We start from the raw sequence: 20,927 nt of genomic DNA on the forward strand, positions 1-20,927 counted from the left end.
AAACTTTCATATCATTTTTTATCATTCTAATGGTACTCCCGAAGAGATCATATAACCACAAGCGTCGATAACGCGACTAGAGTATGTTGTGTTTTGTTGGAAGCTGTGAATTTAGCGGATTCAGACATTGTTAGGCTGCTCTGGCTAGTTAGCAAAGCTATTAGTTGAGCCGGGCGGTGTTTGCGCCGAATAAAACCATGGCAGATGCCAACAATGGGGAGAGGACAGACGAAAACGAGCTGAAGGGGGCAACAGGTGGTGAAGGTAAGACGAGGTACAACTTTTAAACGAATTAGAGTGAGTTTTGTGAACTAGCCACGCATTTTTAGCTCTTTGAACTAGACGTGACGTCACACTTTTCTTCGACGGTGACTTGACCAGAACTGAAGACTCAGTTTGAAATCTTAATAAGGATAAATACTAGACTGACTAGGCTATATTCCGTTGATGATATATGGTGATTTTCAGTTTAATGAGTTCATTGTATTTCGTGTGTAGCCTTCTGACGTTTCGTTTAAATTATTATGGAACTTCCTATTTAGATTTATGTTTTTATTACCATGTCAGATTATGAGCAATAAACATAATGAGCAAGAAACAGACAATTATCGCTTGCATATTAAAATATAATTCATTTTGTTTTATGGAACTTCCTCTGATGTCATAGTTACCTAAATAGTGTCTGACGTATAGGCTATGTCATGGCGTGTTGGGGTTTTTCTAGCCTGTCAAAATAGTGATGTTTTCAATCTAATCTCTTTTCATTTGTGCAGTTTTACACCATTACGCAATTAATGTTTTTACCAGGCTTAGAGTAAATATAAATCTGATTATTATCATCTGCATAATAGTGATAATTAAGCCTGAGTGATGTTAAGAGGAATCCAAGAGGAAATAGGGCCTACAGTATAAATGCTAAAAAGTAAGGGGCCTAAAATTGAACCCTGAGGGACACCAGCAGGAACAGAGACAATCTCAGACCTGAAACCAGAAACTTGTAGCGATTTAGAGAGATATGATCTAAACCAGGTGAAAACAGTCTCAGAGACACCAAAGACTGTTGAGTAAGAGGTTGTGATTTATAGTTCTTTGATTTTTTTATTTATTTTTTGGTTCTCAAGCAGGGGGTCTTAGCAAACATTCAAGATGACTTGGATGATCTACACAAATGCAAGACAAAACAAGTATTAAAATAAGCAAAAATATATATTTTAATTTTAATTCAACACTTCAACAAATGCTTTTTTACCTATTAAAAATTAACATAAAATAAAAGAACCAGGATTTCCACTATCTAGAAATAAGCCTTGACCTTCTAGACTTGGAAACATAATGTAAAAAAAAATTAAATCCTATAACTCCAGTGGGCAGTTTTAATAATAATAAAAAAAATCTAGTTATGTCAAGCTTTAAATTATCTGGTAAATCATGACCGACTGGAAAAGTCACATGGCCTCAAAAAGGTTAAGAACCACTGGTCTAATATGTTCTGGTCTCGTCACATTAGATATGAATTACATAAATCACGTAAATGAAAGCCTAGGCTATATTTTCAATTTTAAAATAGGGTGTTTTCTGCCAGTTGTTTAACATTTCTATTGTAAAACAGTTGTCAAATAAATATTACGTGTACTTACACTTTCGCACTTTTAAAACTGCATGAAGCGTGCCTTTGATTTTATTGTCTCAAGCACAAATACAACCCTAAAAATGTTTTTTTTTTTTTTTTTTTACAACTAACAGAGTATTGGCCATATGTAATAGCAGGGGACTTGTCCCACTCAATGTCAATGGTGACCCTGCACTAAAGCCCTGTTTACTCCTGATATTAAGATTAATTTTAGTCGATCGGGTCACAAGTAGACAACTATACAGGTGTAAACACGGTTGTTTTTAGCTTGTCCACTTTTGACCGGATTGCTTTCGTAGTGTAATCGCTCATGTGATCGAATGTGTTCAAACAGCCACAAAAGACCGTCTTCTCTCCGTCTACTGATCTAATGTGTGAACATTATGGGAAGTGCTCGAGCCAGACGGGGTTTAAACTGTCGACTGAAGACCCAAGTTTGGTTTAAAGATGGAAAAACATACCAAACACAATGTTCTCTCACCATTCCTGATTTCTAACACACACTCACAGCGTTCGGCTGCTCTTGAGGCTGTCGGAGCAAAAACTTTATTTCATCCATTAGATCGAAAGATCTGATAAAGCCCCTACATTTACCCACACATAGACCCTTCCCTCAAAGAAATCTGGACAGAAGTGGTTGAAAGTGGACAATAGAGACGGATTAAAACACCAGGTGTAAACGGTAATGTGTCTCCGTCGTCTACTTGTGATCCGAAAAACGCATAATACCAGATGTAAACAGGGCCAAAGAGACTCTAGAAATACTGTTGAGGCATCATAAGCATTTTACCCAAAAAACAGATCGTGTCTCAAATTCATGAAAAGGAGGCATTCGTTCACTCGGTCCAACCAATCAGATTCTCCTTCACATCTCGTACTCGAATGCTATTGGCTCATCCTATAGTGAAGATTATTTTAGAATTAAAGGTGAATGATGCAACATAACTCCAGCAGGGGTCACTCATACTTCATTATATAAGTAATAAACAGTTACTCTTTGCTGAAATACATAACTGCAGCAACACACAATACTGATGTAATAATGTCACAGGTGTATGATTGTAGAGTAAGGCTCAACCAATCAGAATCAAGGACCGGACTAGCCTATCTGTTTTATCGGTCTTTAGACATTAAATTATAAATAAATTATTAAAATATAGATGAATTGATTTAAATAAATAATACATCTAACATTACAGTAATTTAGTAGAAACTAAAGTGCAGTACTATAGTATATTTTAGGAAGATTGATCATATTTTAAGGGTCTGTGGCCTCTAAGATTGAAACCCCTACTTTAAAGAACTGTTTAAGTCCTTTATAAACAAAACACCCATTACAACAAATTCACATTCAGACACTTTAATAACATTCAGAAACTAATGACATCAAGCATAAGGGTCAATATGCCTTTAAAACAGGGCTAATCTTTAAATTAAAATGTATGTTTTAAAGCTATTTGAGATGAGATTTGACCACCAATCTTTTAAACAAGATGTTGACAGGAAGTGAGAATAAACATTTGGCAATAGGGTACTTTGGCTACTACACCACAAACCTTCTCATGACCAGCCAGTATCAAAAAGGGAAGTTGGGAGGTCAGGGTTCACCACATTTATTATTCCATCTCACCCCATTATCACACACAGATTGCTTCCTGTACTTTAACCTCGTTTCCTTTTTATCACACTCCAGTGTTATGAAGATTATTGTTCACATGAACTCAATTTAATATTCTTTATTTGCAGATGTCGTGGATGATGTAATCCTTGAGCAGGGTGCTGTTCTGCTAAGAGGGTAAACTTATGTAATCTTCAATTTCATATAGGCCAATGTCAGTCGCCACCAAAAATGATTCAGACACCAGATATCATTTTTTTGACTAGTGGGTGCAGGACACTATAGTTCATTTATGTAAGTGAGGACAGCAAAATAAAGTAAACTGACATATTATACCCCAAAATTCTCCATACACACAAAATTTGTGACCAAAAATTATTCTGACACTTTGACCTGACCATGTTTTGCTGAAATATTTTTTCTTTAATTGCTAATGTCACCTTTTTACACCACAGACTGAACAACATTAGGCATTGCTTGGTAATTGGTTGACCTAATTATTATCTAGTTGTGTAGTTAAATTTAACAGCTGACAGATATTCAACATAATTCATTTATGAGAGTCTAACAGAAAGATGGGCAAAACCAGTGAAATATCAACTGATTTCATATTTTATTACCATTTTCTAAACTACAGCGAATAAACTGTGATAATGTGAGAACTGTTGAAGGTGTCTGAATACATTTTGGTTTGACTGTATATGTTATATATTATATGGTGATGCATTTGTGTCTCTCTCACTGTTACTGCGCTTTGGTTTGTAACTTGTAGGTATATTATTGAGCGAGTTACTGTAGATGATCCATCCATGCATGTGAGCCCTGAGGATCTAGGAGGAAGATCTCAGGAGGGAGATGATCCTCATATCAAAGAGGTTGTAGGACAACTTTTGAAGATAGCCGATGACCTTAACCGGAATGCTGAGCTTCAACAGTATGTTTTTCATTTTGTTTCAGCTCATTTGTCTTTTTGTGAATATATGATGGGAGAAAACACAATTTAAGTGTCTAATGCAGTGGTTCTCAATGTTTGAAGGCCATCCATCAAAATATTCAAAAGCCTGTCCTATATATAAGCTATAACAGTGGTTCTTGATTCCGGTCCTGGCTAATATAACCAAATGATGTTTATTGTCGTATTAAACATTGCAACAGACATTTATAATGCAGTTTATCTTTTGGCATGTTCTGCTGTAATTATGACAAAGCTGTTTGCCCTTCTTTCTTTTATGGACCACAAAAGAAGAAGAATAAAAAAAGAAATTTAATATATCATTTAACAAAAACACGGATACTTGTTTTGTGATTTTTAGACATTGTATTTGATGTCGCGCTTTTGTTAATCTTGATTTCTCACAACTTGTGTGCTTTTTCTGGGTGAGACGGAGTGAACTGCGACGCTAATAGTCACTTGTCTAGTAGTTCAATTATAATGACTACCCATAGTAATATTAGTCATTTTACACACATAGCATTTTCTCTTAAAAGAGATTATTCTGAGAATTTTGCAGTTTTATATGAAAGTTTGTTTCCAAAAATGACAAAAGGTAATTGCGTCTTTTTATCTCACAATTCTGTAAATGGCATTAGTACTCAAGTTGGCCCGGGAATGTAATGCACAGTATGAATGTATTTCCTGCTGTATTAATTTTTTTGTGAAATAGAAACTGAAATATAAGTATGTAAACCAATAGTTTCGATTTTGCTTAAAAGATGCACTCATTAAGTTTCGTATTTTGTAGTGCCGTCTGACGGCATGGATGCAAAAGCAAACGTTTTCAGTTACAGACTTTTGTAGAAATGCTCTATTTACAGCCAGCTATGATTCATGTATTCATTTACAGTATATAATCAGGATAAAAGGAAAAAGTATTTGACTGGTCATGTGATCTTAAAAGTACAATTTTCACAAAAGTGAAACCATTTAACGAGGAACAAAAGACTGAATGATTGCAGAAATCGGTGAATGTTTTAGGCTAGTCATAAAAGTTACAGAAGCCAGCTTTTAGCAACATTCGTCTGAAAGTACAACATTTACATTTTCCGGGTTTCTTTTCAATACTTAATTTATGTTTAGTGATGCTCTTATTGTATTCTGTCTTTTCAGGGAAAATCTTTTTCCTTGGAATTTCAGCAGACGGGCTTTATTACTTTTTTGCACTTGTTTCACATATTTTTAAACCCTGGGTCAAGGGTAGTTTTAACCCTGGGTTAGGAAGCCCTGCTTCAAACCAAACCTTTTGGAGGGTTAAACCCAGATAAACATAGATATTCAGTAGCAGAAACATTCAGGCTGGGTTTAGTTTCAGTGTCAACAACGAACACATTAACTGGTGTGCAGAAAAAGCCTTAATATTTTAGTTGTTTCAGTTGTTTACAGTGTGAAATTTCAAAACCTGACTACCTAGGAGTGGTTACTAAACCAGGATGAAGAATGAACAGTGTGCAATATAGAACAAGATAACGATCCTTTGGCATAACCAAATGATTTTCATTTGATCCCTCCATTTATGGTATTTTATTCAAAAACGTGTAGTAGAGTGTGGGAACCTCATAATAACATACAGTACACTTCTTTTCCCCTCACAGTCTCATCAGCACTGTTCAGGCAAACTGCGCTCAGGACGTCTTCATGACGGTGGCCAGGAGCATCTTTGATGATGGCATCAACTGGGGACGCGTGGTGGCTCTGTTTCACCTCGCGTATAAGCTCATTTACATGGTAAAACTCTCATTTGGCCTTTTATTTTTAAAACGGCATTGTGGTATTCATGATTTTATTTTGTTACCTTTTAAATATTTTAATTGAAAATGTGAAACGATTAACTCACCATTTGTTCTTCAATCAATGTGTCAGTGGCATTGGATTACTCCATCACTGCAATCTTCATGATTTATTAAAGGGACAGTTCACCCAAAAATGAAACTTGGCATCGTTTACTCACCATCACGTCGTTCCAAACCCGTAAGCCTTTGCCAATCTTCAAAACACAAATGAAATTATTTTTCATTAAATTGGAGAGATTTCTGTTCCTCCATTTAAAGTCTATTCACCCAAAACTCTGACGGTTCAAAGCTTTCATTAAGAGATCGTAAAATAAATCCATATGAATTAAGCGGTTTAATCCAAGTCTTTTAAAGAGACATGATTGCTTAATATGAACCGATTTAATTTAGGCTTTTATTCATGTATAAACACTGATCAGTGAATGTGCATAGAGCACTCAAATCTGGTAAACGGAAGCACAACCGTACTTGTTTGATGCGTGAGAACCAATGAGGTTCATTCTCGTGTTACACAGCACATTTGAGCTTCTTCAGCAAGAACCAATCAGGTTCATTCTCGTGTTACACAGCACATTTGAGCTTCTTCAGCAAGAACCAATCAGGTTCATTCTCGTGTTACACAGCACATTTGAGCTTCTTCAGCAAGAACCAATCAGGTTCATTCTCGTGTTACACAGCACGTTTGAGCTTCAGCAAGAACCAATCAGGTTCATTCTCGTGTTACGCAGGACGTTTGAGCTTCTGCAAGAACCAATGAGGTTCATTCTCGTGTTACGCAGCACGTTTGAGCTTCAGCAAGAACCAATGAGGTTCATTCTCGTGTTACACAGCACGTTTGAGCTTCAGCAAGAACCAATCAGGTTCATTCTCGTGTTACGCAGGACGTTTGAGCTTCTGCAAGAACCAATGAGGTTCATTCTCGTGTTACACAGCACGTTTGAGCTTCAGCAAGAACCAATCAGGTTCATTCTCGTGTTACGCAGCACATTTGAGTTTCAGCAAGAACCAATCAGGTTCATTCTCGTGTTACGCAGCACGTTTGAGCTTCTTCAGCAAGAACCAATCAGGTTCATTCTCGTGTTACGCAGCACGTTTGAGCTTCAGCAAGAACCAATCAGGTTCATTCTCGTCTTACGCAGCACGTTTGAGCTTCAGCGAGAACCAATGAGGTTCATTCTCGTGTTACACAGCACATTTGAGCTTCTTCAGCAAGAACCAATGAGGTTCATTCTCGTGTTACGCAGCACGTTTGAGCTTCTGCAAGAACCAATGAGGTTCATTCTCGTGTTACACAGCAAATTTGAGTTTCAGCAAGAACCAATGAGGTTCATTCTCGTGTTACGCAGCACGTTTGAGCTTCAGCAAGAACCAATGAGGTTCATTCTCGTGTTACGCAGCACGTTTGAGCTTCAGCAAGAACCAATGAGGTTCATTCTCGTGTTACACAGCACGTTTGAGCTTCTGCAAGAACCAATGAGGTTCATTCTCGTGTTACACAGCAAATTTGAGTTTCAGCAAGAACCAATGAGGTTCATTCTCGTGTTACGCAGCACATTTGAGCTTCTTCAGCAAGAACCAATCAGGTTCATTCTCGTGTTACACAGCACATTTGAGCTTCTTCAGCAAGAACCAATCAGGTTCATTCTCGTGTTACACAGCACATTTGAGCTTCTTCAGCAAGAACCAATCAGGTTCATTCTCGTGTTACACAGCACATTTGAGCTTCAGCAAGAACCAATGAGGTTCATTCTCGTGTTACGCAGGACGTTTGAGCTTCTGCAAGAACCAATGAGGTTCATTCTCGTGTTACACAGCAAATTTGAGTTTCAGCAAGAACCAATGAGGTTCATTCTCGTGTTACACAGCACGTTTGAGCTTCAGCAAGAACCAATCAGGTTCATTCTCGTGTTACGCAGGACGTTTGAGCTTCTGCAAGAACCAATGAGGTTCATTCTCTTGTTACACAGCACGTTTGAGCTTCAGCAAGAACCAATCAGGTTCATTCTCGTGTTACGCAGGACGTTTGAGCTTCTGCAAGAACCAATGAGGTTCATTCTCGTGTTACACAGCACGTTTGAGCTTCAGCAAGAACCAATCAGGTTCATTCTCGTGTTACGCAGGACGTTTGAGCTTCTGCAAGAACCAATGAGGTTCATTCTCGTGTTACACAGCACGTTTGAGCTTCAGCAAGAACCAATCAGGTTCATTCTCGTGTTACGCAGGACGTTTGAGCTTCTGCAAGAACCAATGAGGTTCATTCTCGTGTTACACAGCAAATTTGAGTTTCAGCAAGAACCAATGAGGTTCATTCTCGTGTTACACAGCACGTTTGAGCTTCAGCAAGAACCAATCAGGTTCATTCTCGTGTTACGCAGCACGTTTGAGCTTCTTCAGCAAGAACCAATCAGGTTCATTCTCGTGTTACGCAGCACGTTTGAGCTTCAGCAAGAACCAATCAGGTTCATTCTCGTCTTACGCAGCACGTTTGAGCTTCAGCGAGAACCAATGAGGTTCATTCTCGTGTTACACAGCACATTTGAGCTTCTTCAGCAAGAACCAATGAGGTTCATTCTCGTGTTATGCAGCACGTTTGAGCTTCTGCAAGAACCAATGAGGTTCATTCTCGTGTTACACAGCAAATTTGAGTTTCAGCAAGAACCAATGAGGTTCATTCTCGTGTTACGCAGCACGTTTGAGCTTCAGCAAGAACCAATGAGGTTCATTCTCGTGTTACGCAGCACGTTTGAGCTTCTGCAAGAACCAATGAGGTTCATTCTCGTGTTACACAGCAAATTTGAGTTTCAGCAAGAACCAATGAGGTTCATTCTCGTGTTACGCAGCACGTTTGAGCTTCTGCAAGAACCAATCAGGTTCATTCTCGTGTTACACAGCACATTTGAGCTTCTTCAGCAAGAACCAATGAGGTTCATTCTCGTGTTACGCAGCACGTTTGAGCTTCTGCAAGAACCAATCAGGTTCATTCTCGTGTTACACAGCACATTTGAGCTTCAGCAAGAACCAATGAGGTTCATTCTCGTGTTACGCAGCACGTTTGAGCTTCAGCAAGAACCAATCAGGTTCATTCTCGTGTTACACAGCACATTTGAGCTTCTTCAGCAAGAACCAATCAGGTTCATTCTCGTGTTACACAGCACGTTTGAGCTTCAGCAAGAACCAATGAGGTTCATTCTCGTGTTACACAGCATGTTTGAGCTTCTGCAAGAACCAATGAGGTTCATTCTCGTGTTACGCAGCACGTTTGAGCTTCAGCAAGAACCAATGAGGTTAATTCTCGTGTTACGCAGCACGTTTGAGCTTCAGCAAGAACCAATGAGGTTCATTCTCGTGTTACACAGCACATTTGAGCTTCAGCGAGAACCAATGAGGTTCATTCTCGTGTTACACAGCACATTTGAGCTTCAGCGAGAACCAATGAGGTTCATTCTCGTGTTACGCAGCACGTTTCAGCTTCTGCAAGAACCAATGAGGTTCATTCTCGTGTTACGCAGCACGTTTGAGGTTCAGCAAGAACCAATGAGGTTCATTCTCGTGTTACGCAGCACGTTTGAGCTTCAGCGAGAACCAATGAGGTTCATTCTCGTGTTATGCAGCACGTTTGAGCTTCAGCAAGAACCAATGAGGTTCATTCTCGTGTTACGCAGCACGTTTGAGGTTCAGCAAGAACCAATGAGGTTCATTCTCGTGTTACGCAGCACGTTTGAGCTTCTGCAAGAACCAATGAGGTTCATTCTCGTGTTACGCATCACGTTTGAGGTTCAGCAAGAACCAATGAGGTTCATTCTCGTGTTACGCAGCACGTTTGAGCTTCTGCAAGAACCAATGAGGTTCATTCTCGTGTTACGCATCACGTTTGAGGTTCAGCAAGAACCAATGAGGTTCATTCTCGTGTTATGCAGCACGTTTGAGCTTCAGCAAGAACCAATGAGGTTCATTCTCGTGTTACGCAGCACGTTTGAGCTTCTGCAAGAACCAATGAGGTTCATTCTCGTGTTACGCATCACGTTTGAGGTTCAGCAAGAACCAATGAGGTTCATTCTCGTGTTATGCAGCACGTTTGAGCTTCAGCAAGAACCAATGAGGTTCATTCTCGTGTTACGCAGCACGTTTGAGCTTCAGCAAGAACCAATCAGGTTCATTCTCGTGTTACGCAGCACGTTTGAGCTTCAGCAAGAACCAATGAGGTTCATTCTCGTGTTACACAGCACGTTTGAGCTTCAGCAAGAACCAATCAGGTTCATTCTCGTGTTATGCAGCACGTTTGAGCTTCAGCAAGAACCAATGAGGTTCATTCTCTTGTTACGCAGCACGTTTGAGCTTCAGCAAGAACCAATCAGGTTCATTCTCGTGTTATGCAGCACGTTTGAGCTTCAGCAAGAACCAATGAGGTTCATTCTCGTGTTACGCAGCACGTTTGAGCTTCTGCAAGAACCAATGAGGTTCATTCTCGTGTTACGCATCACGTTTGAGGTTCAGCAAGAACCAATGAGGTTCATTCTCGTGTTATGCAGCACGTTTGAGCTTCAGCAAGAACCAATGAGGTTCTTTCTCGTGTTACGCAGCACGTTTGAGCTTCAGCAAGAACCAATCAGGTTCATTCTCGTGTTACGCATCACGTTTGAGGTTCAGCAAGAACCAATGAGGTTCATTCTCGTGTTATGCAGCAGGTTTGAGCTTCAGCAAGAACCAGTCAGGTTCATTCTCGTGTTATGCAGCACGTTTGAGCTTCTGCAAGAACCAATGAGGTTCATTCTCGTGTTACGCATCACGTTTGAGGTTCAGCAAGAACCAATGAGGTTCATTCTCGTGTTACGCAGCACGTTTCAGCTTCAGCAAGAACCAATGAGGTTCATTCTCGTGTTACGCAGCACGTTTGAGCTTCAGCAAGAACCAATCAGGTTCATTCTCGTGTTACGCTGCACGTTTGAGCTTCAGCAAGAACCAATCAGGTTCATTCTCGTGTTACGCTGCACGTTTGAGCTTCAGCAAGAACCAATCAGGTTCATTCTCGTGTTACGCAGCACGTTTGAGCTTCTGCAAGAACCAATCAGGTTCATTCTCGTGTTACGCCGCATGTTTGAGCTTCTGCAAGAACCAATGAGGTTCATTCTCGTGTTACACAGCAAATTTGAGTTTCAGCAAGAACCAATGAGGTTCATTCTCGTGTTACGCTGCACGTTTGAGCTTCAGCAAGAACCAATCAGGTTCATTATCGTGTTACACAGCAAATTTGAGCTTCAGCAAGAACCAATCAGGTTCATTCTCGTGTTACGCAGCACGTTTGAGCTTCAACAAGAAGCAATGAGGTTCATTCTCGTGTTACACAGCAAATTTGAGTTTCAGCAAGAACCAATGAGGTTCATTCTCGTGTTACGCAGCACGTTTGAGCTTCTGCAAGAACCAATGAGGTTCATTCTCGTGTTACGCATCACGTTTGAGCTTCAGCAAGAACCAATCAGGTTCATTCTCGTGTTACGCAGCACGTTTGAGCTTCAGCAAGAACCAATCAGGTTCATTCTCGTGTTACGCAGCACGTTTGAGCTTCAGCAAGAACCAATCAGGTTCATTCTCGTGTTACGCTGCACGTTTGAGCTTCAGCAAGAACCAATCAGGTTCATTATCGTGTTACGCAGCACGTTTGAGCTTCTGCAAGAACCAATAAGGTTCATTCTCGTGTTACACAGCAAATTTGAGTTTCAGCAAGAACCAATCAGGTTCATTCTCGTGTTACACAGCACGTTTGAGCTTCTGCAAGAACCAATGAGGTTCATTCTCGTGTTACGCAGCACGTTTGAGCTTCAGCAAGAACCAATCAGGTTCATTCTCGTGTTACACAGCACGTTTGAGCTTCTGCAAGAACCAATCAGGTTCATTCTCGTGTTACACAGCAAATTTGAGTTTCAGCAAGAACCAATGAGGTTCATTCTCGTGTTACGCAGCACGTTTGAGCTTCTGCAAGAACCAATGAGGTTCATTCTCGTGTTACGCAGCACGTTTGAGCTTCAGCAAGAACCAATCAGGTTCATTCTCGTGTTACGCAGCACGTTTGAGCTTCTGCAAGAACCAATCAGGTTCATTATCGTGTTACGCAGCACGTTTGAGCTTCTGCAAGAACCAATCAGGTTCATTCTCGTGTTACACAGCAAATTTGAGTTTCAGCAAGAACCAATGAGGTTCATTCTCGTGTTACGCAGCACGTTTGAGCTTCTGCAAGAACCAATGAGGTTTATTCTCGTGTTACGCAGCACGTTTGAGCTTCAGCAAGAACCAATCAGGTTCATTCTCGTGTTACGCAGCACGTTTGAGCTTCTGCAAGAACCAATCAGGTTCATTCTCGTGTTACGCAGCACGTTTGAGCTTCAGCAAGAACCAATGAGGTTCATTCTCGTGTTACACAGCAAATTTGAGTTTCAGCAAGAACCAATGAGGTTCATTCTCGTGTTACGCAGCACGTTTGAGCTTCAGCAAGAACCAATGAGGTTCATTCTCGTGTTACACAGCAAATTTGAGTTTCAGCAAGAACCAATCAGGTTCATTCTCGTGTTACGCAGCACGTTTGAGCTTCAGCAAGAACCAATCAGGTTCATTCTCGTGTTACGCAGCACGTTTGAGCTTCTGCAAGAACCAATGAGGTTTATTCTCGTGTTACGCAGCACGTTTGAGCTTCAGCAAGAACCAATCAGGTTCATTCTCGTGTTACGCAGCACGTTTGAGCTTCTGCAAGAACCAATCAGGTTCATTCTCGTGTTACGCAGCACGTTTGAGCTTCAGCAAGAACCAATGAGGTTCATTCTCGTGTTACACAGCAAATTTGAGCTTCAGCAAGAACCAATGAGGTTCATTCTCGTGTTACACAGCAAATTTGAGTTTCAGCAAGAACCAATGAGGTTCATTCTCGTGTTACGCAGCACGTTTGAGCTTCTGCAAGAACCAATGAGGTTTATTCTCGTGTTACGCAGCACGTTTGAGCTTCAGCAAGAACCAATCAGGTTCATTCTCGTGTTACGCAGCACGTTTGAGCTTCTGCAAGAACCAATCAGGTTCATTCTCGTGTTACGCAGCACGTTTGAGCTTCAGCAAGAACCAATGAGGTTCATTCTCGTGTTACGCAGCACGTTTGAGCTTCTGCAAGAACCAATCAGGTTCATTCTCGTGTTACACAGCAAATTTGAGTTTCAGCAAGAACCAATGAGGTTCATTCTCGTGTTACGCAGCACGTTTGAGCTTCTTCAGCAAGAACCAATGAGGTTCATTCTCGTGTTACGCAGCACGTTTGAGCTTCAGCAAGAACCAATCAGGTTCATTCTCGTGTTACGCAGCACGTTTGAGCTTCAGCAAGAACCAATCAGGTTCATTCTCGTGTTACACAGCACGTTTGAGCTTCAGCAAGAACCAATCAGGTTCATTCTCGTGTTACGCAGCACGTTTGAGCTTCAGCAAGAACCAATCAGGTTCATTCTCGTGTTACGCTGCACGTTTGAGCTTCAGCAAGAACCAATCAAGTTCATTATCGTGTTACGCAGCATGTTTGAGCTTCTGCAAGAACCAATCAGGTTCATTCTCGTGTTACACAGCAAATTTGAGTTTCAGCAAGAACCAATCAAGTTCATTCTCGTGTTACGCAGCACGTTTGAGCTTCTGCAAGAACCAATCAGGTTCATTCTCGTGTTACGCAGCACGTTTGAGCTTCAGCAAGAACCAATCAGGTTCATTCTCGTGTTACGCAGCACGTTTGAGCTTCTGCAAGAACCAATCAGGTTCATTCTCGTGTTACGCCGCATGTTTGAGCTTCTGCAAGAACCAATCAGGTTCATTCTCGTGTTACGCTGCTCGTTTGAGCTTCAGCAAGAACCAATCAGGTTCATTCTCGTGTTACACAGCAAATTTGAGTTTCAGCAAGAACCAATGAGGTTCATTCTCGTGTTACCCAGCACGTTTGAGCTTCTGCAAGAACCAATCAGGTTCATTCTCGTGTTACGCAGCACGTTTGAGCTTCAGCAAGAACCAATGAGGTTCATTCTCGTGTTACGCCGCATGTTTGAGTTTCAGCAAGAACCAATCAGGTTCATTCTCGTGTTACGCCGCACGTTTGAGCTTCAGCAAGAACCAATGAGGTTCATTCTCGTGTTACGCAGCACGTTTGAGCTTCAGCAAGAACCAATGAGGTTCATTCTCGTGTTACACAGCACGTTTGAGCTTCAGCAAGAACCAATCAGGTTCATTCTCGTGTTACGCCGCACGTTTGAGCTTCAGCAAGAACCAATGAGGTTCATTCTCGTGTTACGCAGCACGTTTGAGCTTCAGCAAGAACCAATGAGGTTCATTCTCGTGTTACACAGCACGTTTGAGCTTCTGCAAGAACCAATGAGGTTCATTCTCGTGTTACACAGCACGTTTGAGCTTCTGCAAGAACCAATCAGGTTCATTCTCGTGTTACGCAGCACGTTTGAGCTTCAGCAAGAACCAATCAGGTTCATTCTCGTGTTACGCCGCATGTTTGAGTTTCAGCAAGAACCAATGAGGTTCATTCTCGTGTTACACAGCACGTTTGAGCTTCTGCAAGAACCAATCAGGTTTATTTTCACGCATCAAGCAAGCGTGCTTGAGCTTCTGTTAACCATATTTTAGGCAGTGGTGGAATGTAACGAAGTACAAATACTTCGTTACTTTACTTAAGTAAATTTTTCACGTATCTGTACTTTACTTAAGTAGAATCAATAGTGCATACTTTTTACTTTTACTTCGTTACATTTTACAGCAATTATTATACTTTCTACTCCACTACATTTCTACAACATTCTATTACATTTTCGTTACATTTTCTGATCAGTTTTTCCCTGCCAAAACGTCATCCTGACCGCCCGTTTGTCGCACGTTTCTGTCTCACCAGTGAAGTTTGGTTGCCATAGATATATCAACCCGGTCACACTAAATGCGTCTCTATAGCACGCAGTGTGTTTATCGTGCAAATTAGTTTTTACATGCATAGGAAACGCATTGGTAGGTTTAGTAGTGATGTGGGGCGCGTGTGTATTATACGTTTGGTTAGGATTAGTATGGCAAGCCAAGAGGTTCAGAATTACGCCAAATGAATCGCGTTTACAGCCAAACGCCGTCAAATACGGCGTTTTAACATAATATGTGTGTTTATACTGTATATATATATACCGTATATAGTAAGGGCATATAGTAAGCTTGATGTGTATATTGCCTAATTGCAAGCTTGTTCAGAAATGGTGACAAAAACTTAAAATATAACTGCTTTTCCATCATATTGAACGTCATTATATGAGTATTAGGTAGAATGAGTTAGAATTAACTGTTTTATTAATCATTAGAATATAGACATTAAGAGAATAAATTGTTATGCAAGTACTTTTACTTTTAAAACTTAAAGTACATTTGAAATCAGGCACTTTTTACTTTTTACTTAAGTAGGGTTGTCATTGTGGTACTTCTACTTTTACTAAAGTAAATATGTCTCTGGTTATTTGTACTTTTACTTAAGTACTGAGATTCAGTACTTCCTCCACCACTGATTTTAGGGCTCTATGTATGTTCGCTGATCAGTGTATGATAATAAAAGCCTTAATTAAATCCATCCATCATATATCTTTATTTGTGATTCAAAGATGAACAAACGTCTTATGGGTTTGGAACAACATGAGAGTGAATAATTGATGACAGTTTTTTTTTTGTTTAACTATCCTTTTAAGGATGGCTCTACTTTTTTCGATAATACAGATGTGTAAAAACCTGATTACTTTTCATTCCTCTAGGCCCTGACTCAGAACCACTTTGAAATTATCAGGAGGATCATTAGCTGGTTTTTACAGTTTATGAAGGAAAACATTTCTGCCTGGATCAGACAGCAAGGAGGATGGGTAAGTTGCTGTTTTTGTATGTGTTGTCTGGCCACCCATGTGGAGCCACACAGGTCGAGCCAGACATGGGCCACCACACACACACACACACACACACAGAGACACACACCCACTCGAGCCAGGAAGTACATGAGCACAAACCCAGACACATCCCGTCTAGGAATACCCAGACACACAAACCCACTGACCCAGAATGGCACACGGCTAGATTCTTACACCTCTCTATCTTAAAAAATATATATCAAGAATGGCTATTTTTGCATTTCATCTCTCATACATCAGTAAGATGTGGTTCGCATGTGCTCTGCAGAGCCTCCACTGGGCTGGCTGCATTTCCCGGGGCCACTCAAGTTTAATAGCACACATATGATCATAAAGGAAGCAGAATGTGGGGTGCTGGGTTTAGACTTCAAACACTCGGGAGTTAGGGAGCGCACTGTGGCCCTGAGAAACTGCCATATACTAAACATATGACTATTTACAGTGCACCTAGCAGCATGAGCCTGAAGAATGCAAACCCAGTGAGCGAGGAGACGTGACGCTTGTGCGCTTGACCTTCATTTTTTGGGGATTTGAGGAGGATCAGGCACCTGCTGTTTAGTATTTTAGAGATTGAACTGCTGGGAAATGTGCCACCAATATTACAATTCAATCAGTGTAGTAACATATCTACTTAATTACTGACATTATTATTCTTTGACTATAGCCAGTGGAGGAGTTTTTCGTTCCTGGCCAGTGGCCAATATGGCTTGCACATTAGGGACCTAAAAATATAATGTACTATGTACAACGTGTTATTTGTAAGTATAATGCTGTGAAGCTCAATTTAACCCCTTAGCCTTTATATAGCGCTTTTTACAATACAGATTGTATCAAAGCAGCTTCACAGTGATAACATGAAAATAATACAACAAAGTTTGTTTCTAGAAGAAAATTGCATCAACGTCCACCTTAAAGGGATAGTTCGGCCAAAAATGATATTTAAACCATGCATTACTCACCCTCAAGCCGTTCGAGATGCATATGTCAATCTTGTTTCAGACGAACACATTTTCAGTTATTTTAGAAAATGTCTTGGACCCTTCAGTGGATATAATGTGAAGCAATGGGGTCCACCTCCTTTAAGTCCCAAAATGTGCATATATCCGTCACAGAAGTAATCCATCCGGCTCCAGGGGGATAAACGAAGGGATTATGAGGGTAATCCGTGCGGTTTTGTCGTAAAAATATACATATTTAAAACTTTATAAATGAAAATATCTGACTTCCGGCAACGATCGACGCGCGTTCACGGGAGACATTTTCTAAAATAACTGAAAATGTGTTCGTCTGAAACAAGATTGACATATGCATCTCGAACGGCTTGAGAGTGAGTAATGCATGGGTTAAATATCATTTTTGGCCGAACTATCCCTTTAAGGTGGACGTTGATGCAATTTTTAAGTAAGGCAGATCAATAATATTGTTGAATATTAAATGTCCCCAACTTGACAAGCCAAAAGCCAAGGCAACATTTATATGCATCTAACCCATTTAACCCTGTCATTTATATGCATCTTTTATTTATGGCAGTGATGCACAATACCAAATATTAATTACGCCTGTTTCACACATACTCCGTATGCGGTGCGTATTTTTTCCCACGCGGATGCGGTCCGTCAATGCGTTCCAGGTGCGGCGTATATATTAAAGTGACAGCGCATGGTTCGTGGTCAAAAAGAACACAAATTGACATGAAAATGCACTAATCTCACCATAAATGCATTTAATTAAATTGTACTATATTTTTCACAGTAATTTTTCCCCTTTACTTTAAGCCCGGGTTTAATCAACGAATCCTACACAGTACCTCAACAACACGACATAATGGATGGCGTTCGTTACTTCGTGGAGGTGGAAAACAAGTTCTTTGTGAATATTTCTTTTATAAAGATTTAAATACAAAAGAAAAGGTATGAGAGACGGCTGTTTTAATTGAAAATGTTTGCAATATTACCATAAGTACGTTTAAATGTTTTGCCACTTGCTTGAGCAACTTAATATATGCATCTATATAGAAATAATGCATTGGACAATACGTTTTTTGAATTTATCGAGTTTAAACGTGAATACGTCTGTGAAAGAGACATGTAGACATGTGTACAAATAGAATCGCAATGCTGACAACTTTTATTTTATTTTATTTTATTTTTTTAATCCTGATAATAAAAATAGTGATTTGAAATTTAAAAACAAATAGTGAATCACTTTTGTGTTTGTGATTAGGCTTGTCAACACACCAATTTGCTATAAATTGATCCAACCATTAAATATGTCATAATCCTCAATATCACCACATAACAAATGAATATCTCCAACCTACAACTCCTGAAAGTATATATCCAGCTTTACCTGCATAAATACAGAACACTCACCTAAAGTGATATATGCTTTATAACACATCTCAACTGCTTGATAGCTTATCGTTGCATCACTTATACGATATTATCGGCCAGCAATATATTTTTATGTTGGATGTTTAGTCTACTTTTACCTGTTGAGACATTCCTTCACAAGCACATGTAAGATCTGTATTCACGTGATGTGCAAAAGGGGCGTTTGTAAAATATGCTGTATCTTTGTAATACCTAGCATCACAGAAACTACATCACCTTTATATTCATTACAATTCCCATCTCCCTTAACTGTCACCTGCCCGTAAACGGGCAACCTAAATTTACTTCACTATATTACTATTAAATCCTAATCTAGTCATGACAAACTATATATCGTTAGAAAAGGTCTAAGACTCCTTAATAGATATTTTAGTGTTTTTTTTTCCTTACAAATTATGTATGAACAGTAATATATGAATTTATGACAAGAGTGCGCCTCAAAAAATCGACGTCATTACAGGAGTTTCTGACCTTGGTCACAAAAAGTTGACGCACACACTTTTAATATTGAAACTTTGGTTTTTAATGCTAAAAGTTCATAATAAAACAAAATCTAGGATTTGTCAATAAAAAAAGATAAAATTATATTTTAAAAAGTAAAGTAAAAAGTCCTCTAAAAAGTATAATATGTATTATATATATATATAATTTTTTTATTATTATTATATCACATATTTTAGTAGTTATCATAAATTAGGTATCATTTGAAAGCTTACGAACTCAGAATTCATCCTGTGAAAACCGTTTTGAAATTGGACCTTGCGTTACCATAGAAACGGTATTTTTTTATTAGGCCCCTCCCCTTTTGGGGATCATCTTTCATAATTTATCATCAAAAATGTTCTAATCTCGACAAAACACATATTGTCAGAAAGGTCTGAGTCTCAAGGTTCCATATTTAGTGACAGAAGTGATATTTGGATAGAAATGTTTTAATTTGTTATGGCAGAATGCATACAATTAAATGCAATGGCACCCGGTGGGTATTTTTGGTATTACGCCTAAACAAAATCTCATGGGAACTTCAGTGTTTGTGATATCAACTTCAAATTTGGAACACAACTTGGTTAGATATATGGCTTTGACTTTCTGTCATTTTTAGGCTGAAACCTATATTAATTTATATATATTTTTAATAATAGAAAAAAAAATATTTTATTATATTTTCATAACAATAAACTTAAACTTCAATAACTTTTAAATAATTTAATTCTATTAATTTATTCCACTTCAGCAATAATCTGCCAAGAGTCTTCTTTTAAAAGAGACCAACCGTAAGTCTTTAGTACAAAGGCTTCATGAATTACAACCGTTTAAGTTTGGGGAGTGCATTTTCACGTCAACGCTCAAAAAGGGGGGTGACAGCTATTAATAGAAGTCATCATTCACAAGTGTCAGTCTCTAATCTCTTTAGCACTTCGATATCCATGCAACAAAGAAATCCTTCATTTGATGGATGCCATTAAAGGTCTTGTGTTCATACGCAGTGTGTATATCTAATGCTTTCTCTGGCCTGCTGTGTTGCAGGAGGGCATTTTCCGCAGCGTGTCAAGATGGCGCACCGTGTCGTGCATCGCTGCGGTGGCGTTCATTGTAGCTGCTGTTTACTGGAAAAGAACTCGCTAGGATAAAAGTGCCAGATTCTTAATTCTCACAAATGTGGAAACTCGTATCAAAAGCAATCTAATGTCTAAGTGGTGAAATCAAGTGGACCAATCATGCTTCATGTTGCCTTGCTATGGTTAAAAACTTAAACGGAAACAGCCACTTCGACAGACACTGTAGCCTTTTATTGTGATTTTATGTTTTTTATTCCCTGTCCGCTGTTGTTCTGTTCTATTTTTTTTCTATTTCAATTGAGTCAAGGAACATCTTTCGCCTTGATTTATTTATTTAAAGGGATGTGTTTGCTCTACTTGACACTTGACACTGCACTTTTTCTCCACCAGTGCCTTTTTACTTTTCTGGCTCAGGTATCCAGTTTTTAATGTGCCACAAAACATACCAGCCCTACCTCAGATCAGCTACATATGAGAACAAATGTTTACCAAATCATTGCTTTTCTAAGTATATCATTAGGAGTGCAGGGACAGGGCTGAAAAACAGGTAGAATGAAATGTTTTAAGAACGCTAAACCTTGCATAAATAAATGCATTTTATGTGATCTAAATGATTGCAAGGTTTAGCATTTTATTGTTAAATACAGTTAATGTGGACAAATCTAGCACACCTTGAAATAAATATGATGATGAATTACTGAGATATGTCTATGTATATTTTTTCCTATAAATTGTTATGTATATTCCTTGCTGGAAATGCACGTTGTATTGTTTCTCTTTACCAAACCATGTGTTTTTTTTTTTAAACATTTACCATGAGAATGCTGTGTGGTATTCTTTGAAATGTATTCAGTACCATGTTATCTAACATGTTTATTAGATACCATCATTTAAAATGACAAAGGGACAGCAAAATGACCAAATGTTCATGTAAACTAAAATTTACATGAAAACAAACAATAAAAATAAACGCTAATTCACAATATTAATAAAACT

General features: G+C 39.2%; 1 protein-coding gene across 1 annotated transcript; it reads left to right on the top strand.

Moving 5' to 3' along the window:
- On the top strand, window positions 1-20,187 carry zgc:153993 (uncharacterized protein LOC767645 homolog). The gene is made up of 6 exons (XM_056264081.1): window positions 1-264; window positions 3,377-3,425; window positions 4,021-4,182; window positions 5,838-5,970; window positions 15,833-15,937; window positions 19,900-20,187. The coding sequence occupies exons 1-6, from the start codon at window positions 198-200 to the stop codon at window positions 19,996-19,998; spliced, it is 615 nt and encodes a 204-aa protein (XP_056120056.1). The 5' UTR covers window positions 1-197; the 3' UTR covers window positions 19,999-20,187.
- Window positions 20,188-20,927: the final 740 nt, after the last annotated feature.

This window comes from Rhinichthys klamathensis, unplaced genomic scaffold (assembly GCF_029890125.1).
Source record: "Rhinichthys klamathensis goyatoka isolate OS25496 unplaced genomic scaffold, OSU_Roscu_1.1 h1tg000215l_1, whole genome shotgun sequence".
NCBI lineage: Eukaryota > Metazoa > Chordata > Actinopteri > Cypriniformes > Leuciscidae > Rhinichthys > Rhinichthys klamathensis.